This window comes from Psittacula echo, assembly GCF_963264785.1.
Source record: "Psittacula echo genome assembly, chromosome: 1".
Lineage (NCBI taxonomy): Eukaryota > Metazoa > Chordata > Aves > Psittaciformes > Psittacidae > Psittacula > Psittacula echo.
The window spans coordinates 40551665-40572895 of NC_137735.1; the positions used below are offsets into that span (position 1 = coordinate 40551665).

Genomic DNA, 21231 nt, shown 5'->3' on the forward strand with positions numbered 1-21231 from the left:
GCAATATAGTTGGACATTTATAATAATTTCATTTTGGTTATGCTGTTTGATTTAAAGTCAAATGAGAACACCCCTGAAATAACAGGGCCCATCTGAATTAGCTACATTGACTAGTTATATATATTGTAACTACCACTAACAAAGGACTATCCTTCTCTGAGTGCTCTTTGAGCAAGTCAGGAACAAAGACTGTGCTTCGAACAGTTTTGCTGTTTAACCTGTCATTCTGTCGAAAAGAATCACTACAAAACGGGCTAGGCGTTAAAACCTACTGCAAAGCAGTGAGCTGGGGATTTGAAACATTTCCTGCGGGTGAGAACTCAGGAAGTTTGCTTTCCTTCAGTGCCTTCTGGGAGTCTTGAAACCACTACCCTCAGGTCCCTGGGCAGTGCTCTGAAAATACTGCTCCAAACTACTTTTTTCCCCACCGTTTACCTTTACCTCAGGTACTCTGAGAGGTCCTTTGCATGGTCACAATGGTTTGAAAGGCACAATGTTGTTACTGTTCTGCCACTGTGCTCCTGGCTTATCACCATCTCTTCCACTTCTAATTCACTGCATGTCCACAGGTCATTTGTACTCATGGGAAAACAGAGCGGTTATTTGTCCTAGCACAGAAAAGCCAGGGAAGTTCTGCAGAATAGCTAAACTTTCTGCTGGATAACCAGTCTCCTCAGTCCTTGCAGGCACCTCATTCTCTGCAGGGGACAAATGGACTTGTGTAACTTAAAGCCTACAGCCCCTCTCCAGTACTGAAAATAACACTGACACATCAACTTAACAACAGAAGACATTGGAGGGGTTGATTTTCCAAATAATTCACTTGAAGAGATAGTTGTCATCCCCCAAAGGAAATAGGCATTTTTAGAAATGAACAAATGAACTCTTCTTCCCTAGTAAAGGACAATACCGTGGCACTTCATGAAAAAACAAATGTCAACTGTTTTGAGCCTTATTTGTTCCTGCTCTCTCAGATATGCACAGCATCTTATAAATAAACTAACACAGCAAAATTTGGAGTGTTTATCATAATTTTCACCCTCACAAGTTGCTGGAGGCATTTGCCTTTGCCTCTTGACAAAGCTTGTCTTCCAGCAAGAATGATGATATTTTGGTTAATTATATGAAAAGAAAACAGCTGCTAGTGTGTCTGGGGATAATTCAGAATGTGATCTTGCATGTCTTATTTCTAAGGTCCTCATCACGTCAATACCTATAGTGAACTCCCCTAATAATTTGAACAAAATTGGTATTAACTCTCTTTTTCTCATTCAGGATCTTAGATCTGATTCACAGCTAACTGCCAGGGTTAACTACTACAGAAATATGGAAGAGAAATAATTGCTGTCAGAGAGATGCAAAACCTGCTGATAGCCATTACTAAAAAGCAATCACCTATAACCCAACATCAGAACGGAAATTTTCTTGAAAGCATATCTGCAAACGTTGTCCTGCATCTGACTCAGTTCAGTGTTGCATTAAAACCCTACATGGTGCAACTCATCAACGCTACTCCATGGAGCTTTAAACAGGGCTTTGTAGATAACTGTATTGGTTTGGAACACATGCCCATGAGGTCTTAGACCTTGGTGTCAGGTCTGGAAGGGACCTGGAGAGACAGCTGCCATTATGCTATAAATTCAATGCCATCTAGAACATGTGGAGGAAGTCTTGTGTACCATTTTATAAAGGTTTGCTTGGCAGAAAGCAAAGCTTCCGCATCTGACAAAATTTCCAGGGTCACAGAAGTAGTACATGCTGCATTTTTGGCTGAGAAATTGGAGGAACCACTGGATGTATTGTTGGAAAGCCAGAGACTTTGCATATCTTGGTTTCTGGCATGGACCAAACAGACATTCCTACAAATGAGAATTTACAACAGAGTTTGCCATTTGCATGAACCTCAAATACAGCTCAAACAACATTGCAATAGGCTGTAAAAATTGAATGCTTATTCAGAATGCAAAAATCTTAGCAAACTGGAGAAGCAAAGGCAAAAAAAGATAAAATTCAAAGTGTTCACCTACAAATATCATGCTGGTCTAGGGATAATGAAGACAGATCACCTTTTTGGACACTGCAGTTCAAATAGATATGAAGAAAAATACCTTGCCTTCAGACACACAAAATCTGAATTACAAGAAGGGAATGATGAATACTTGGCTAGATACCAGTTCTGCAGAAACTGATGTAGAGGTTACACCACAGCACAAGCCTAGCATAAATCAACAATGCCAAGGAAATGTAAAAAGGAACACAGTCTCTGAGACAGACAACATCACCTGCTTATTCTACTAGGCAATCATAACTCTTTAGCAGTATCTGCTTTCAGTATGGAAAAAGTCCAGAGGAGAGCTAAGAATAATCAGAGATCTAGAAAACATTACTTACTGGGACTGAAAAAAATAAAAATAAATGACTTGAAAATGAACAATGAACTGATCTGACATGAGTCCTCATTTAAAAGGTCTTCTCAGTGTACAGTGCATATGACTAAATACATAGGGGTTAACGCTGTGGCAAGAAAGTTTCTGGTTAGATATTATAACGGTACTGAAACACTAGCTATACATAAATTTCTTCCCAGACCCATCTTTTTGTGCTTCCAGCACAAACTGCATTGGCAGCTTAATTTCTTCAGAGTGGAAGCCTGAAAAACCTCTTCACTTCAGGGATAAGGGAGTCCTATGCCAAGATAGCTGGATAGTCAGAATTATTCTATGTGGACAAAAAATCAGAAAGTATGTATCGGGAAGTGAAGATGCTTCTGTGCCATACTTAGTTGGTCATTGCCTCTGAAAAAAGAACCATGGGCACTGGAGAGGAAAGGAAGTAAAGCATTGCGATACTGACAGATCCTATAGAGTAATGGAAGATGACACACACACATAGCCCCCCAAGCTCATACTGGGCAGATGGTAAAGAGTATCAGTTAATATGAGCCAATGAGCATGTATGGAACATACATCAATGCACAGATTTGGAAGATATTTGGCAGAGAGGAGTCTGACAAAATTAGTCAGTTTAGTCTTTGTTCTCTCTTCTGTTTGAAGAAAGTGTGGCACTAGATCGAGTCCTTAGATAGAAATTGGTCTTAGATAGAAATTCTTTAATAAAAATCCACAACAACAAATAAACAAATGGAAGTGGATACGTAGGATGCTTTATGCATCCTAACTTTAAGCAGGTGAACACTATAAAAATAAGAGAAGAGTCTTGGTTTTCTGTTTCTTAGTACCAATAGGTGTCACCAAATCCTGCATGAAAGTTCTAGAGCAAATGGCTTGAAAATACACAATTAAGAACAGAAATAATTATTTTAAAAGAGTGATTTCCTTTTTTTTTAATGGAAAATTTTTTGGAGATGATTTTATAATTTTGAATGCCAAGTCATCTGTATCAATAGCATGTTGATAGCGTTAAATAGCTCACGCGTATGCACTGAGCAACACCTTTCTGTGTTCTTCTTGGCCACCATCTCAGTCCAGAAATCCAGAAATGACTTAGTTTTCTAATTATTGGTAGTTATGGTGACCTACTCTATGAATTTGCCTCAGCATATGTCAAGCTCTAAAGTTAATACTTGTGTTAAGTGGCAGTCAAACAGCTCTAGAAACTCTACATTCATCGCGAATTATGAACATTTTGAACAAAATGAGTTCCTTTTCATCTTGGAAGGCATAAGTCACTAGCAACATTGAAGTGTTGTGTATCAAACCTGAATCTACCCATTTCAACTACTATGTAGGACTCAAATAATCCCTTGAGTGACTCTTGTGAGGTTCAAAAAATTATACCAGCAATGGCTTTTAATCCTTGGTTGCTTGTTTTTTTAATGATTTTTAAATTTTATTCTGACAGGTTACACTCTCTGTAGAGCTCTCTCTTCTGAACTGGCCTTCAGAGAAAATGTACTGGTTGTACAGAACCTCTACCCTGAATATGCATGTCTTCACTGTGCTAGTGCTATGGGTGGATGGCAGTTTGTAAAAGCTATTGTTATCTCCACTATTGTTATCTCCACGAACAGTCTTCTACAGACCACAGCTTGTAAAAACAATAAATCAAGACCTTAAATTACACAAACTCACACTGGTTGGAGACTGCTTCTCTGCAGGATAATGTCTTTGTATCAAACATTCCTGTAGCACAGTTCAAAACAGTAGATTATACTTAGGCTTTATAAAAATAGACGATTGTTTCTGGTTGTGAGAGGTTTTATGAATATGTTTATAGGCAGAAATCAGTCATAAAAGACAGACTATAAAGCTCTGGGAGCCATAGAACAGAAATCATTGTCCAAAGCACTTTCTAAACTTTGGAAAATGATAATAAAATTGTAAAAGTGCTTGTCAGATTTGAAATGTAGTCTTAGCAAAGACTTTCTTTGCACCAATATGTTGTAAAAAGTACATATAAGGACTGAAAGTAAGGAGCTGCAGAAAGAGATTGTTTCTGAGAGTATGTCAATTCAAATAAAAGAGCATGCTGACAACAGCTTGCATAATAATAATATGATTTTAGATATGCAATTCGGCAGAAAGGGCCATGTAATCTTCCTGGTTACTTTAAGGTCACACATTACATCCAAGTTTGAGAGTTTGTGATGAAAGAGAAGAGAAAAATGTATCGATTGCCTAATTTTATCCCCTAAGCATGTCTGAAATTTTACCAGAAAGTACATCCATAAACCATAAGCAGCCCCTATAACTGTGAGACCTCAATCCTATAACCTTTGCCAGACTCATATGCAAAGTGGACTTGCAATGGTGGAATGATTCCTATTTTATAAATAGGAAACTGAGTACAGGAACTAAAATGCCTCATCAAAGTTGCTTCTACTTCCTTGGCTAGCTCAGGATTTGTCAAACTTCTGTCCTGGTCCTTTGCAAGAATAGTATGATTCTTCAGCTTTGTTTCCTTTCAGTGACATCTGGAGATGACAGCTTTACATCAGAAGGCAAACAAGGAACTCTTGGAGAGTAAGGAGTGGTCATAAACCAAAAAAACTAACTTTCCCAAAGAGGTGCTAGAAGTCTTGGCATCCAATAAACAGCACAACACTTCTCTCATCAGTTAAGATTTCCATCTTGAGTTGCAATCCATCTTGAGTTGCAATTCAATAGCAATGCTGTTAGATCTCAGCTGTACGTTTCCCTCTCTCTCCTGAATCATAAAGTTACACCACCATAAAACTGCTCCAAGGAGCTGTGCAGCCCTTTCCTACCCTAGTTGATTGGTGCTACATTAATCCTCTCCATTATCTTGTGGGTTTTTTCTCCTTTTTTTTTTTTTTTTTTTTTACAAATATTTTTTTGAGTTGAATTGTTGATGTTTTCTTGCCTGGTTAAAGATATGCTGCTGCTGGCATGGATGGACACTGATGCCGATTTTCAGATCAGGCATGTGATAACACAAATTGATGTAATCTAAGTGCTGCCAGGAAGTAAAGGGCAGTCATCCCCACAAGCCTGAGCATATCAAACCTCTGTTTTAAACTTCCACAGAGCTTTTAGCCCAGACAGGCTATTAAATCATACAAACTGACATGCTGTATATCACAGTCCATTATAGTAACAAGGTAACCCTATTAGTTTAAGTGGCAATTGCTTGGGTTAGGCAAATTCCCCCAGAGACTAAAGTGGTTGCACCACAGAAAGAAACAGCCACACAAGAGCACACTCTTATATCCTAAATCTACATGTCCCTTGAGGGAATGCTTTCAAATCTCTGTCATGATAAAGAAACAAACCAGTGAGAGACAATAAGCTAAGGTCATCCTTGTCACAAAGGAGGTAAACATCTCTGGTCCTCCCTCTTTATATTAGAAGATAATTTCCCAAGTCATCTCAAATTCTGCTGAATAATCATTGACCCTGGATCTAGACCATAAGCATCATCATGACATGGTGATAATTGCCTGACAATTTCCCAAAATACATCAGGACACCAATTTGCTCTGTGTCTTTTATACAACCCTGAATGCATTAGAGGAAAATAGCACGAAGCCCCTTCAGAATATATTGGGGTAGTCGAACATGAATCACAAGAGAAAAATCACTAAAGCCAATTGTCATGAGCTGCAAAAGTGGCATGTCAATTGAATGCAGTGTAAAACTTCTGCTGTTTCTGTGGCACATGAAAAAGGGAAATTGACACGGAGTTCACAGATTTAGCCTCTGGATGGGAAGGCAACATTTTATAGGGGTGAAGTCCAACTTCCATGCTTCTAAGGATTCAACGCATCCTAAAAAAACGGCAACACAGATCTTTGAGAAAAACAGATAATCTTAAAGGCTGCTCTATATCCATTTATGCAATAGTTGCTAAACTTTCTTATACACTACAATGAGCACAGAGAAATAGCCAGTAATTCACATAGGAGCTTCAATTAGAACCGCGTTTTATAGTTTGGTTCAAGCAAAACCTATGGAAAACTTGGAGTGGCTGGTAACACACTACATGTGAACCAAACTGATACATTTTGGAGATGAATGCAGCCTAACCCCAATGATGTCACAAATTTGTCACCCGTCTCCCAGGCTGGCTCATCTGTACCAGAATTTGACACTGGGTAGGCTGGAAGCAGTACAGCCCTAAAGTCATAAACATCAAGCCAAATCATGGTGTAAAGCTACTTGTCGTGAACAGCTGTAGGTTGCCTGAGGATGGGTGTGGGTGTACATCAGGAAAAGCTGAGATCTGAAATGAAACTTTAAGTTCTATCACAGCAAAGGGTGGAGATGATGCCTGAGCAGCACTGTAAGTGAATGAACAATAAACCATCCCCAGGCTCACACTACAAATGGATGAGAATGTCTAGATTCTTCACATGAGGCATTTGAACTGGAAGACTGTGTCCACATAGATAGCATCCAGTAGGAGAGTACCTGTCAAACACTAACCGAAGTGGAGTACATTTAAAAAAAAAAAAAATAAAAGCAGGGAAAAATTAATTCTAGAAACACTGCCACACCTGGCACTGGAGCTCAGTGAGCTCCATGATACTGTCAAACCAAAAGCCTATCTGACATCACTTCAGTTTCTGGTGTCAACAGCAAATAGCTGATGTTTGCTGCAGCAGTATTTATCATAGAATGGTTAGGGTTGGAAAGGACACTAAGATCATCTAGTTACAACCCCCTGCCATGGGCAGGGACACCTCACACTAGACCAGGTTGCTCATGGCTCTGTCCAACCTGGCCTTGAACTCTGCCAGTGATGGGCATTCACAACTTCTTTGGGCAACCTCTTCCAGTGCCTCACCACCCTCACAGTAAAGAACCTCTTCCTTATATCTAACCTGAACTTTCCCTAATGAAGAGTCCCTCTCCAGCATCCTTGTAGGCCCCCTTCAGATACTGGAAGGCTGCTATGAGGTCTCCATGCAGCCTTCTCTTCTGAGCCTGTTTTCATATGAAAGGTGCTCCAGCCCCCTTATCATCCCCATGGCTCTCCTCTGGACTTGCTCCAGCAGCTCCATGTCCTCCTTCTGTTGGGGACACCAGAACTGTACCCAGTACTCCAAGTGGGATCTCATGAGTGCAAACAGAAAGCCATATATCATTCAGATACTATAATTCAGATAACATAATGACTGGTCTTAGGTCTTCCATCGTTTGATTTGGTTTTATGTACTTCAGTTCTTAGGCTAATGTGATCTTTTCTGCTTAACACATGTACTGAGTTGGCATTTTAAGTCAGGGAAAAAACTCATCAGCACAATTTTTGGATCACGTACCTATTATTTGTTGGTGTTTTACTAAAAATGCTGGCAGTTTTCCAGTTCATTAAGGATCAGCTCAAATCTGATGCTGCTGGCAAGAAATAAAGCTATTAGGATACCAATAGTAAAATATTTAACCTAAATAAATAAAAAAACCCAACCCTACTGCTTATAAAAAAAATAACATAATGACTGTGGTGCTGGCTGAAGCCATTTCTAGCTTTAGCGTATATGCACAGGAAAATTGTTCTGTATCTTAAATTCTATAGAACTTGTCTTGGTCAATTAAATTGCTGATATCTAAAATAGTTTGTAATTTTTACTGTACTTGTTGTAAGCAAGGTATTAAAAGCTCAAGGTGTCAACAGAGAAGGCCCTAGGAGAAAAGCAGTACTGACTCTGAATTAGAAAATAATTCCTCCCTGAAGCAAAATTCATACTGATTATTTAAAACACATCTAAACCCTCACCTTCCTATAGGAAGAGGGTACTTTTGAGCAAAGTTATTGTCCTAGCTCCACCAGCCTTCAATCATGCTGCCATGCGTGGAGTTGGACATACTGATTCATGTGCAATGCTGCCTTTCCACCTGCATTACTCTGATGCAGATACTGTCATGGTGAAAACGAAGGCTCTCACTGATTTGTGTAAGAACTAGGAAGTCTTTTCACTTCTCTGGGGAAACAAGAACTCAGATTGCGAGAGATTACAGGTCGCATTGTCCTTTATGTTACTCCTTGTGAAGCCATTTGTGTATCTTATGAATGCAGGCATGGCGAGATGAGCATCACCTGCTGCCAGGCTGATCGTAACAACAGTTCATGCAAAACAATCACATCTGTTCTGTACTGCACAAAGACATGTCCGTTCTAGGAAGTGTCCTACAAATGCATCCTCTTCAGTCCTTTCTTGTCTTTGAAAGATGCATACAACAAACTGTAAATGGGTGAAATAGCAGATAAGTAACCCTAGCAATATAGGATTTTTACTTATATACAAACTTTGAATGCTGAACCAAATTACATGATGTGCTAGGTGGTTTTCAGTAAGTAGAAAGAAATTACAGCTGCTCAGAAGACCAGGAAGACTTGTGGAAGAGAAAGGGAGGCTCTAGAAGCTCTGGAGTGCTATGTGATTGCACTAACTGCATCTATGTCATAGAGTGGTTACATTGGCAGCTGATGGAAAGTATTTCATCAGGACTTACATTAATACAAGATGAAGACTGATGAGTCTAGATGGAGATAAGTAAAAAGGAACAAGCAGAATAATGGAGATAAGCAAAAAGGAACAAGCAGAATAATGAAAATAAGCCCAGTGAATGTCACAATTACCTATTTCTCCCTATACCCATCTAGTCATTCCCTTGACATAAGGGTCAATTTCTGCATGAATTGGATCTATTACTTCAAAATAGAGCAGAGTCTTGGACAGAGACAGAAGTTTCCTGTTGCTGTTGTTTCCAGGTTTTGTTTTGGGGAGGGGAAAATGCTGAGTTTTAAACTGCCAAAACTTGCAGTGAGCTTCAGCCAGGGCTAATGACAGCGTCAGAGCCAGTCCTGCTGCCAGTCCTGCAAGGATCCAAGCTCTGTGAGAGCCCTGGAGACTGTCACATTGAATCATGTCTGTCTGTCTGTCTGTCTTCTCTGCTGATGAGGATTAATCCTAGCTGATTCTTACATGAGAATAATTAAAATAACAGAAAAAGATCTACTTTTGTGAAAAGTAGATGATCATTCCTGAGAAAGAGCTTATGTATACAATACTGGCTGGCTTATAACAATTTATTTAAAAATCAGCTTGACACTGTTCAGGTTTGACAGCTCTGTGTTTAAGTTACAGCAATACATATACAGTAGCAATATCACCAGTCATAAACAAAGCATCTGCTGGCAGAATGTGGACTCAGCTATTGATGCATGCATTGCATCAATCTCCAGCAAATAAAACATTAAACTAAAGTCTGTTCAGTGCTCTGTGGAATAAACAGAATAACTGCAGTCACATTCACTCCTTGTCCAATGCCAATAATTTCTCTTTATTACCAGTATGTGCCTCTTTCTTTAACGTACAACCACTGGGCCAGAAAAGGTGTGGAAGGTTTGTATTTCCAGGCACAGCTTGTGAATCCTGCAACTTGTTATCCTGATCTTTTTCTTAGTTTTGGGGTTTCATAAACATGTACAGAAGTTGTTTGCTTCTATGACCTTCCATTAGTATGAAATGGCCCCTACACGAATATTTCTGGGCTTGGATACTTCTGCTACTGTTGCCTTCTTTGCTTGTTGTGCTTCATAGAATCATAGAATAGTTAGGGTTGGAAAGGACCTTAAGATCATCTAGTTCCAACCCCCCTGCCATGGGCAGGGACACCTCACACTAAACCATGCCACCCAAGGCTCTGTCCAACCTGGCCTTGAACACCCCCAAGCATTCACAACGTCCCTGGGCAACCCATTCCAGTGCCTCACTATCCTCACAGTAAAGAATTTCTTCCTTATATCCAATCTGAACTTCCCCTGTTTAAGTTTGAACCCGTTACCCCTTGTCCTGTCACTACAGTCCCTGATGAAGAGTCCATCCCCAGCATCCTTGTAGGCCCCCTTCAGATACTGGAAGGCTGCTATGAGGTCTCCATGCAGCCTTCTCTTCTCCAGGCTGAACAACCCCAACTTTCTCAGCCTGTCTTCATACGGGAGCTGCTCCAGTCCCCTGATCATCCTCGTGGCCCTCCTCTGGACTTGTTCCAACAGTTCCATGTCCTTTTTATGTTGAGGACTCTCCCCTTTATCACTACTTACTCAAAGGGGTCGCTGGGATCAGCTCTCTGGAGCTCTGGAGGAATCGGTATTCTTTTGTAGTACATTTCCCAGTCAAAAGCTCCTCGCATGGCATCCCCCGCCTGTGCCTCGTAGCCAAAGTGATTGTGGTCAATGACATCGATCATAGGACACACGATGGTTTTGTGGTTTAGTGCAATCTGGTCTGAAAAATGAAAGTAGAAAATAGGAAATGGCATGTCTAGTCAAGCCATCTATCATATTACTGCAAAGTGAATCCCACAGGTTTTTCTGATGTTTGAAGATTGCTTGCTTTGTGCCCTGTGGCCCCCAAATAATTTCATTTTTCAAATCTGTATCAAACCTTCATCTAAAGTGGACTTAATGCAGTTGGGCAATGATTATAAGCATTTACAGTTCTTTAAAGGGAGGCATATCCCTGTGAGACCCACAGGAGTCCAGTCATCTATATCTCTGTCACTTTGCTACTCTGAGCTGTCCCCAATCTGTCAGCTACAGAACAAGCCAGCAAGCAAAATGTAAAAATACTCCTTCAGATGTGGGGAGTATGCACGGCAAGCTCCCATGAGAAAGATTTGTGTTCCTAAATGTGAATCTCAGCCCTTGTAACCATTCAGCTGCTGTTCCTGTGGCGCTAGTGTGCATCAGCTTTGAGATCAAAAGCTACAAATTAAAGGCAAACTCCAACATGAACAAAACAGGGCTTGCATCCTATTTGTTTTGTACCAGTCTTTGAGATATAAAGAAGGCCCCACAGTGTTGTTCTTACTCATTTATTTTCCAAAGAAACGAATTCCTTTTTTGCTTTTTTGGAAAAAAATAAGAGAAGTGTGAAGCTAAATCAAATTCCCACGTATAGTATAAGGGCAGGGTGAGTCTGACTCTGCTTTGGTAATTCCTGCTGCTTAATCCCACACAGCTCCTCAGAAAAGAAACAAAAGTAAAGAAGACATTCCAACTGCAAGAATAAGCAGAAGAATAATCATTTGAAATTAGGAAGTACAGGGAAAATCTGTACTGTAGAAAACCTATGTGAACTCTTGAGGAAACAAAATCTTAACATTCCAAGTATAATAAAGCTTTTTCTCTGAATGATAGCTTAGTCTCTTACACTGTAGGGAGTAGGGGTAAAACTTGGTTTTTGTTTTTAAGGATTAGATTTCACTGGTGCTTGATAATACCTCAAAAAAAATCAGAGGGCTGAGTGTGGAACAAACACTTAGATAGGAAGGCAGGTAATCGTGATGTAAGGATTAGTAATACAGACTCTGCTTCTGTGCTTCTGAAGGATTAAAATTAAGAAAAAAGATTATTTTAGTGAAACGTCTCTAGTTTCCATATTTAGTCTCAGTTGCTGTTTATAGACTGTCCAGATGGGGGAACAACGCCGACTGCTAGTGAGAAATTATTGTGCTTGGAAATTCAGCAGTTTTTTACATTCTTATCCTTTAATAGTGAAATAAATTTAAAGCACAGGCTCTCACAAAATTATAGGAAACTCATCTCAGACATAATGGCTGCATTACCGTTGCTATTGCCAAATATAATTTCATTCACTGGTATACTATGTAGTGCTATCTGTAATCATTATGTAAAGTCATTTTTACATAACCTCTTTCCTGTGATGGTCCTGCTAATAGTTATAATAATCTGTCTCTGATCCCTCCTTTCTAAATTGATTGGAGGAACAAAACTAAATGGGATTGATTTGGCTGGAGCAGGTCAAAGTTAGACCCATAATACATTAGCATAATTCTCTTGATCTTTAAAAGCTGTAGCCTTAAATAGACTGAAGGATTGGAACTCTCTAAGTCACACACAGAAATAGCCAGGGGGAAAATTATTTGAGGAATGACTAAACTCAACCCCAGTCTTCATTTGTACAACTCTGCAACAATTTTGCAAGTAAGATGATGCTTACCTGCCTGTTCTTGTGTGCTTCTGCAGAACCTACTTCTCAGCCCACAAAACGTTTTAGAGAAGATGAGGAACCACAGGAATATCTTGACTTTTGAAGAAACCAAAGTGCTTGTAGTTGTGCACAACAAAGGCAGCAAATCAAACTTACAGCCTGAATGTTTCTTTCAGTATGCCTAAAATATATTTTGCATACATACTTCTTAGGCTTAAATGTAAGCCCAATATGAATTTAGGAAACAGAAAAAAGGGCTGTAGGGCTACCTGACATTTCACAAGAGCACTGGTACCATAGCTTAACAGATGTGAACATGCTGCTGCCTTTGTCAGCCGCTGCTCTTTATCCCACCTGCTCCTCTGCAAGAAACTGAAAGCCACAGCTGAAATACTTTACAGTATTTCTTTTCCACTGCATTTACTCATCATCCTGTCACACATTCCTATGTCCTGAATTCCTATGTTCTGAAAATTTCCGTGTATTATGTCAATGCATATATGCTGCAGTTAAAGGGAAGAACAGAGAGATAAGCACCATCATACATGTAAAAATCTTGCAGATTTGAGGGAAAGCCTAGGAACAAGAGGAAACATCAGTTGCACAGAAGTTTCTCCCTTGCAGTTTTAAGCAATATATACATATATATTTGAATTCAGCACTTAGAGTATGAAGCAGAGTGTGCATATGTGGCAATAAACAGAAGTTTTCAATATACTGGATAAGTCAGTATCTCAAAAGCCTAGGTTTTATCTTTACGAGAAAGATGCACCCCTTTAATTTCAAGCACTGGTTTCAAACTGGCCTGGTTATAAAGTAACAATGCCACATTGGAAACACTCTTATTTTCCTAATTGAATATGCTGTTACAGATGGTGACAACATCTGAATGGCTCAGCAAATTATCTCTTGTTATCTGAGTTGTCATAAGTACTTGTACTCTTAGTATCCCCACTGGCAAGTGATGCATTATATAATGTTGTGGAGCTGTAGCTAGCAGGTATCTTGATAACTTGCTAAGCATGATCTAATAATGATATAGTCTTAAGTCTTGGTCAGAAAAAAACCCTATTTTAACAAAACTAGTTCTTGTAGTGTGTGGCATTACTAACGTATCTATTATCCATCTCCCCTCCTACAGCAACATCAGCAGAAGGAAAGATATGCCTTCATCTTTCAGCTGGTTTGCTGCTGAAGTTTCTTACCTGCAGTAACAGTGATTTCACACTATACTAGATTCTTAACTACAGCAGCTGGAGCCCAAGTCACATCTTTCCTTCTGCTGACTATATACTATTGAGGAGTGATAACGAACAGCTGTGTTTGCCAACATTTTTACATGACCACAGCTACCTGCTCTGTGAATATCAGGCTAAACTCTCTGAGATCTGAAAGTTGTTTTTGTCAGTTTAGAAGCCCATTTAAGCTAAAGAAATAAACTAAATAAAGCTTAAGGAAAATAAAGAAAAACATGTTGCACCTGTTTTTAAGAAAACAAAGGACTGTAACTGAAATCAGCTGTGGCTCAGCACCACAAAGCTATTTAGATACCTAACAAGTACTAAAATAACTGTCTTCCTGACAGTCAATTCTGAAAATATAAGTTAGGTGACTAAATAACGTTGAGAACTGTTTTTATGTGATTGCTCTTGGTTTTCTCATCTCAGGTCTCATTTTGAATAAAATCTGGTTTGGAACAGCGGAAACCACTGCACTTCTTCAGAGGCAACTCCAGAGCAGGGTTGAACTGCGCTCCTGTTGAGGACTTCTCACTGCATGTGATAGATAAATCAGAGCTAAAATAAGGCAGCTTCAAAGCAATAAATACATAATATATCCTCTGTTGTGGTTTCCTTGAATGACATTCAGTCACATGCAGTGCTAAATGAATCACAAGGTAGATCTTCAGATAAACACTTGCAAAAATTCATTAACTTTACTTTTATTAGTAGCTGGTTGTCCTCTGATTTCAGTATAGTAAATATTTGCCACCTATGGGATATGAGAAAGTTTTCTTATCCCTTTAGGAAAAAAAAGGCACAGGGCATCCTTAAAAGCTGTGTGTTCATTTTCCAGTTGTCCTTCTTTATGTAATACTCCACATTTTCTTTAAAAATTATGCCTGTTGATTCTCGGTTCCAGTATTCCTAAAGATTAATTTCTAGATCCTCTGGCTGGTTAGCTATGGGTATTTGTACTATATGTGAAATGAGAATGATATGTGGAACATGAGAACTAAGCAGAACTGGGACCTGGTCCCTGATGAAGCCTCTCATCTGTCCAGTTCTCTGGCATGAGGCTGAGGGTTGCAATCATCAGTTCAATACCCAACTGCAACCTAACTGCAATTATGAATACTTTGGGACCATTCTATTTATTTTTCAGTTTTTATAGTGTGAAACCCAGATAGACGTACCTTCATTTCAGACAAGAAATCAAGAAAAGGAACTGGCTTTGCAACTTGCAATTTTCCCATGTCTAAGTTAGCAAAATAGAATGTCTACATCTCATCTGCAGTAACATAGCAAAAGATTTCAGGGGAGAAGTGTGAGAGTCTGCTGGAGATTTTTTCATTAGTAGCAATGTATTATGCACAGTGTGGCAAAATCAGAAAGCGGAGGAATGGTGGCTGTATATGTAGAGTACTCCAGAGTGTTTAATATCTACTTGTTTATAGATGTTTGTGGAAGGCTCGTTGAAACTTCTCCCTGCTCCTTTATGCTATTTAGGCTCTACACAAAGATGGAAGTTTTTAAAAAGAATGCTGATGCTGTGCTTAAGGACAAATGGAAAAAAGAGGTAGGACTATATGTGTAATTTGATAAAGAAGCTAGAATGGAAATAAATTTGGAATTTTGTACATTATTTTGCTATTGATCTGAAGAAGAAAAACTAGTTACTACACAATTGGTTTTGGTTGGTTATTTTGGGGTTTTTTGGTTGGTTTTTTTTTTTTTTTTGGTCTCAAGTGACAGTTCATTAGCAGAACATCATTTCTTCTTGACTGCAAATACTTTATCACCTTATTATGTGGCCAAATGGTTCTAACAACAAAATTCAAGAAACAATAACCATTAATTCGTGAAAACCTATCCTGTCCTGTACTTACGACATACTCTTCTAATTAATACAAATATCTTCCATAGTAAACTCAGAAATTTTCTTTGGTTTTGCTAGCAAAAAAGCACTCACTTTGCAAAGCACATACTCTTTGCATGCACTCAAGTGTGTAGAAAATAGGACATTGTTTCCTGAAGTGAAATCCTAGACTACAACAATTGATTCTTTCCATTCCTTTGACTAATGGAGCTTTGCTGGCTGCAGCTGGAATCCAGCAAAGCAGTCAATAGCAAATCATTCTTTCTGAGCTTCCTATTGTGAATGCAGTTGTTATTGGATTTAACTCTGAGGTCTTAGCTACATTTACAGTAAAAGCTGTTTTAATGGAATGTGGAGGACTAGGAAGAAGTACAATACCTGCATAGCAAAAGTTTACAGGTGTATAGTAAAGGCATACCATGCTACTAGATTTAGTAGTGTATTTTGTAGCGGTAATAACAAACTAAATTGTAACTGTAATAGGCCAAAATGATACTCCAAAATTTTACCAGCTCTTTATTCACAAGAACCATAAAACAGAGCTGGTCGCATTTCTCAGAGTTCTGTCTTGTACTGACTCTTCAGAAACTGCAGCAGAGCTCCAAACATTTCTGTATAGTGCAAATCCTGCTTATTGTGGGACATGGCTTTGAATGCTTAAGCTGTACTGTATGCTCTAATTTTAATGGCTGATGAATGCTCGTACACTTACTAAGCAAGGGAGGCAGCCAATTCACGTTGACTTCACAATGGGAATCCAGAAATGTCAAGACTTCTCCTCTAGCCAGCGAGGCTCCTAGCAGTCTGGTCCGAATGAGCCCTTCTCGTTTCTTGGTACGTACAATCCTCACTTTGCCAAAACGGACCATGTATTCCTCCAGCTTCTCTTTTAAATGTTCTAGAAAGAAGGGCAAAAAGAACATCAGTGGTGCCAGGCCTGGAGGAGCCAATAGAAAGATAGGTTGGCATATAACCTGCAAGCAGCTTATCTACTTCCATCTTTCATCACTTCAAGTCCTCCAAAATCTGCCACAAATCCTTCCTGAGACAGTTTGGAAAGTGTAAATGGTCTCTATTTTATCACACAGAGGAAGACACTGACACTCTGGACCTTTTACTGCAGTTGCTACTGGCAACCTGCCATCCATGATATAATCATGGCCAAAACAACTGCAGGATATTCATCCATCCTCTGGTTCCTGCAGCCCAAGGCCAGATAAACATTCTGGCATGCTGTTTTATAAACAGTGTCCTTTCCAAGAGGGTTTCCTATATCAACTAATTATGAAGAACTATGCATGGAAATAAATTTTTAAAAAAGTAAGTATTAAACTAGCATGATTAGATTGTTTTTGTAATGTGAAGGGAAACAGACCTGAAGGAAGATCTTAATAGTTGGGTGCCAGCGTGAAGCAAATGGACAGCTGACTTCCTAATAAAATTAAGCTGCAAATGTAGAGTAATTGATAGGTTCTTTTATCTACATAATCCGGGTCTGTTTGTATCACAAAACAGCATCTTTGGGAACATTTTTTCTTCTGACTAGAAACACACACACAGAATCATAAAAAAACCCCCAATGATAAAAGACACCCTACAGTTTTGCCTCTTCCTAAATACATCTACAACAGAAATCCTGATCTTTTGTCTTTGATATAACACCTCAGCTTGTCAGACTCATTACCCTGGAAAAATCAGGGAAAGAGAGAGAGAAAAGCCTAGTGTTCCATAATTAAAACTCGTGATAAGCCGTATCCAGTGATGCTAGGGGTTTCAAGCTAAGTCTCATCAAAATGTGTCTGCCAGGTTATGACTGCTTCTCATACCAGCCTACTAATTCTTTGGACTTGTATCGTCAGCACAGGCTCCGATCCAGACCTTACATCATTACAGATCGCAAGAAGTTTGCCACAGACTACCTGAAAGGACTACCATTTAGCAGTACAGTGGAGCGTATAATGCTGACACATAGATTAAAGGCAACAAGCAAACGAGCCACAACACAGAGAATACAGGACCTTGTGTTAAAATAAAATCAAGCTCCACTGAAACAGAGCTCTCTGCACATGCCCCTCCCTGTCTCTGTTCCTTTCCTTCCTAGCTGATCGGCACAAAAGACTTCTCCAATCTACCTGCAAAAAAAGGAAGGAGTAGAAACCGGTGTGTAGTTATATGTATTTAGTGGGAGAGTACTGCATGGTATTGCACACTGAGCAATCCTGATGTACACTGACACAGAAGAGGGAGCAGTCTGAGACCTGGGAATATTAGCCTGCAAGGATTACAGTACAGGTGGGGGTCTGGGGAGAAGAAACTTAACGCTGGAGACCTGGTGAGTCAATAGAGTGGTCTGTGTCCATAGTAATATCTGGGAGAAGTATTAGATCAAGCAAGGAAGGCCAAGTCTGAGACAACAAAAATAAAGAATGACATTCAGATAAACACTAAATTATTTTGTCCTCTACTCTGGAGTTGATTGAAGAATACACATTTAAATTCTGAAATATGTGGAAAAGAGGTATCCCTTTTTTGGTTGCAAGGGCTGAGATTCACATTTAGGAACACAAATCTCTTATGGGAGCTTGCCGTGCACACTCCCCACATCTGAAGGAGTATTTTTACATTTTCCTACTTACGTACTCAATAAAAACCAGGACAATTCCTGAACAGTCACAATGACAAGAGATGTACTGTCTTTGAAAGGTAGTCTTTGTAAGACCAACTGGGACAATGGCTGTATGCCACTCTGACTCATTTTAGCTGCAAATCAGTATTATGACTGAACTGAGGTTAAATCGAGTCTTTTTGTGCCCACGTCCAAGACTGTCTAAAGCATATATTTATCAAACTGCTTTCCTGTTTTTATGAGCTCCACTGAGGCTACTCCCATAGTGCAGGAATATAGAAGAAGGGCAACAGGCGTTGAAAACAAAGAGAAAAGACCTTGCAGGTAATATAAGAAAGTCTGATAGGGCTGTCAGTCTGGATTTTTTTCTAGATTGTAAATTGTATCATCTTATAGCCTTGAAAAATGAAACTGTTTCAAAGTGACAGTATATTACACATTTCCAAAATAAATCAAATGTAACCTGCTAGGACCATAGCTTCTGTTAGTTCTCAGACACTGGAAATTTCCTGTAGCTCTTTAACATCATCTAGCCCTTCTCCTCTGACCTCTTCCACTCACAAGTCTGAAGATTGTTTGCACTGAATAGCACAAAATAGGAACCCTAAACCAAAAGCAAAACCACATTCCTGCACACTATACAGATGACTGTATAAATAAAAAAGATTCAGATTACTAAGCCTGAACACAGCTCTCCAACTATGGGAGCAAGCACTTCACAATATAGCTCCAGTGCAAATCCTCCATCTTCACCTGCCGACCTTCAGAGTTGGGTTCACCGATAAGACTCTGGCTGATCACAGAATCCTACTACATAGCTCTGAATTTGGCATTGTATCAGATATGATTTGCTATTCTCTATGAGCTGGTTCTAGGCAGTTTCCCCCTTTGTATGCGAAGGCAGCTACCAATTAAGCACATAAACTCTCTGATAAGAGAGAAACAAGAGCCTTACTTGGGCAGTCTAAGTTGTTCATGGTGTTGGTAGGCTTTTTGTTGCCTGTATAGAAATTCCAGGTCACACCTTAACTGGACCTTCACTAGTTAGGTATCACAATGTCTAAGGAAAGTCCCTTGCAATAGACAGTTTGAATATGGCCACTACTGATTTTTAAATGAATTAATACAAACACAGTCTTTTCATGCATTCTGATTGCTATCACTTGTCTTGGGCTAAATAAACTCAGTGAAATTCAGTCTCATACAAAGGACAATTTTATTCCTTTCACATCTCGCAATGTGCAAATTGTGAAAGTTGAGTGACTGTACCGTGAGGAAAACACATCAGTGAGAGATGATGTAAACTCCCACATTACGATGCATTCTTTTCTGTTATTATATCAATTTTTAAATAGAAAAAGGGTTGAATAAAATAATTTGACTGTCATCAAATATTGGGGCTTGAACTCCATGAAATCAATGGCAATTCGTACTGTTCTTTCATTGCTTCAGGTTTCTTGCAAACACAAGAAAAGAGGTTTCTCAAATTTTATTTTTTTTTCAAGAATAATATCTGAAATTCCGTGAAACAAACAAGAATGCTCTGCAGTGCCTTCCTCCCTCTGTCTCAGATAACTCTTCACACATTTCAGACAGCATGTCATCGGATTTGTGAAGAACTGCATTAAAACATGCAGCACATCTTCTAAGGCCAGAATTACACATCTGAAAATTGTTTTCATCTACTCAATTAGTCCCCTGGTTGAATAATTTTATTATTTTCTCCTTGTCACTTAAAGAACACTCACAAAAAAGCAGAAGAATACAAACAAAATTTGCATGTCTTGTTCACACAGAATTCTAAATACAGCCTCACTTAGACATATCTGAAAGTAATCAGGAAGAAAACAGAAGTAATAAGTGTTTATTTTTATAGAGCTTAGACAAGTGACATAAAAAGATCAAGTCTACATAGAAATCAAAGTATATGGATTGCTAGAGATAAATAAGGCATCCAAACTTGTTGAAATACATGTTAGTAGTATCCTAACAAGAAGTCATGACACAGTCAAACAGATGCCAGTAACGATACCTGCTCTACCTTTAATTTTGAGATTTGGCCAAGATGACAGTTTAGGAATTTATCTGGAAAGACTTCTCAATAACTACAAAACCATCATGAAGTATTCAAGTTCAGCAAGCAACTCCAATGTGGTTGTGAGAATGAAAATACCTTGGAGGAAAAAAAAATCCCTTTTGGATCCATAAGTAATGATTTTCTTAACTTAAATCAATATGAAAGTGCTCTCATATTGTATTTTCCCCTGCAACGTCTTGTGGCACTGTCTGTTTCAAATCTTTAAAAGCATAAACAAACACAGAGTAAAAGCCACAGACAGTAGAACAGTGGTATTTTTTAAGAAAACTGTAGTATTTTCTGCTGTTTATATAAGTAGCAAAACCATATCTTTCATGTTAAACCACTCATTAAAGCAACTCTTGCATTACTCAATATACTGGTATTATCATAGGGTGATCAGCAGCTGGCTTTAAAGGCTAGCTACTTCATAAAAGAGCCCATGTTTCAGATGCTCTGACAAAGACAATACCTGGGAATCTCACAGCTCAAGTCTTGCTTAAAGCAGATTAGACAAGACTTTAGAATTCTCTGTCTGGGAATAATTTTTGATTAACAATTGATCTAGGTGTTTGTGATTACTAACAAACTTTTCACAGAATTCCATAAATTTCTTTCACAGAAGAAAACACCAAATGACATTTTATTTCGTATTGAACAACTGCATTTTCTTACAGTGTCTAATTATTGTATTGCTAATATTATCTCCAAAAGAAGGACCTCACAAAACCTATATATTACACATACACATTTATTCTATGATTCTATGATTTAAAAGCAAGTGTCTAAGTAAACGTGCATCAATGTCAGAGCAAATCTATAATTCTAAAGAGATTCTCTGAAAGAAAGTATATGTGGTGTGTGAAATAGAAACCAACCTGCAATAAAAAGTCCTTAAAATGTCCAGGGGATAACACATTCTGCCCATTTACTACTAAAGGAAACAGTTCAAGCAAGCTTGCCATGACAATAAAACAGAGAGGCAGGATG

The 21231-nt window shown here is 38.8% G+C and overlaps 1 protein-coding gene across 1 annotated transcript in view; it reads right to left on the reverse strand.

The window, feature by feature from the left end:
- The window catches only part of GALNTL6 (polypeptide N-acetylgalactosaminyltransferase like 6), a gene marked incomplete at its 5' end in the record, with an annotated part of 488304 nt that overhangs the window by 65335 nt on the left and 401738 nt on the right, over positions 1-21231 (reverse strand). Inside the window, 2 exons of the mRNA XM_080614349.1 lie at positions 10528-10711; positions 16251-16436. Coding sequence (XP_080470475.1) covers positions 10528-10711; positions 16251-16436 — 370 coding nt within the window. The remainder of the gene's footprint in view (positions 1-10527; positions 10712-16250; positions 16437-21231) is intronic.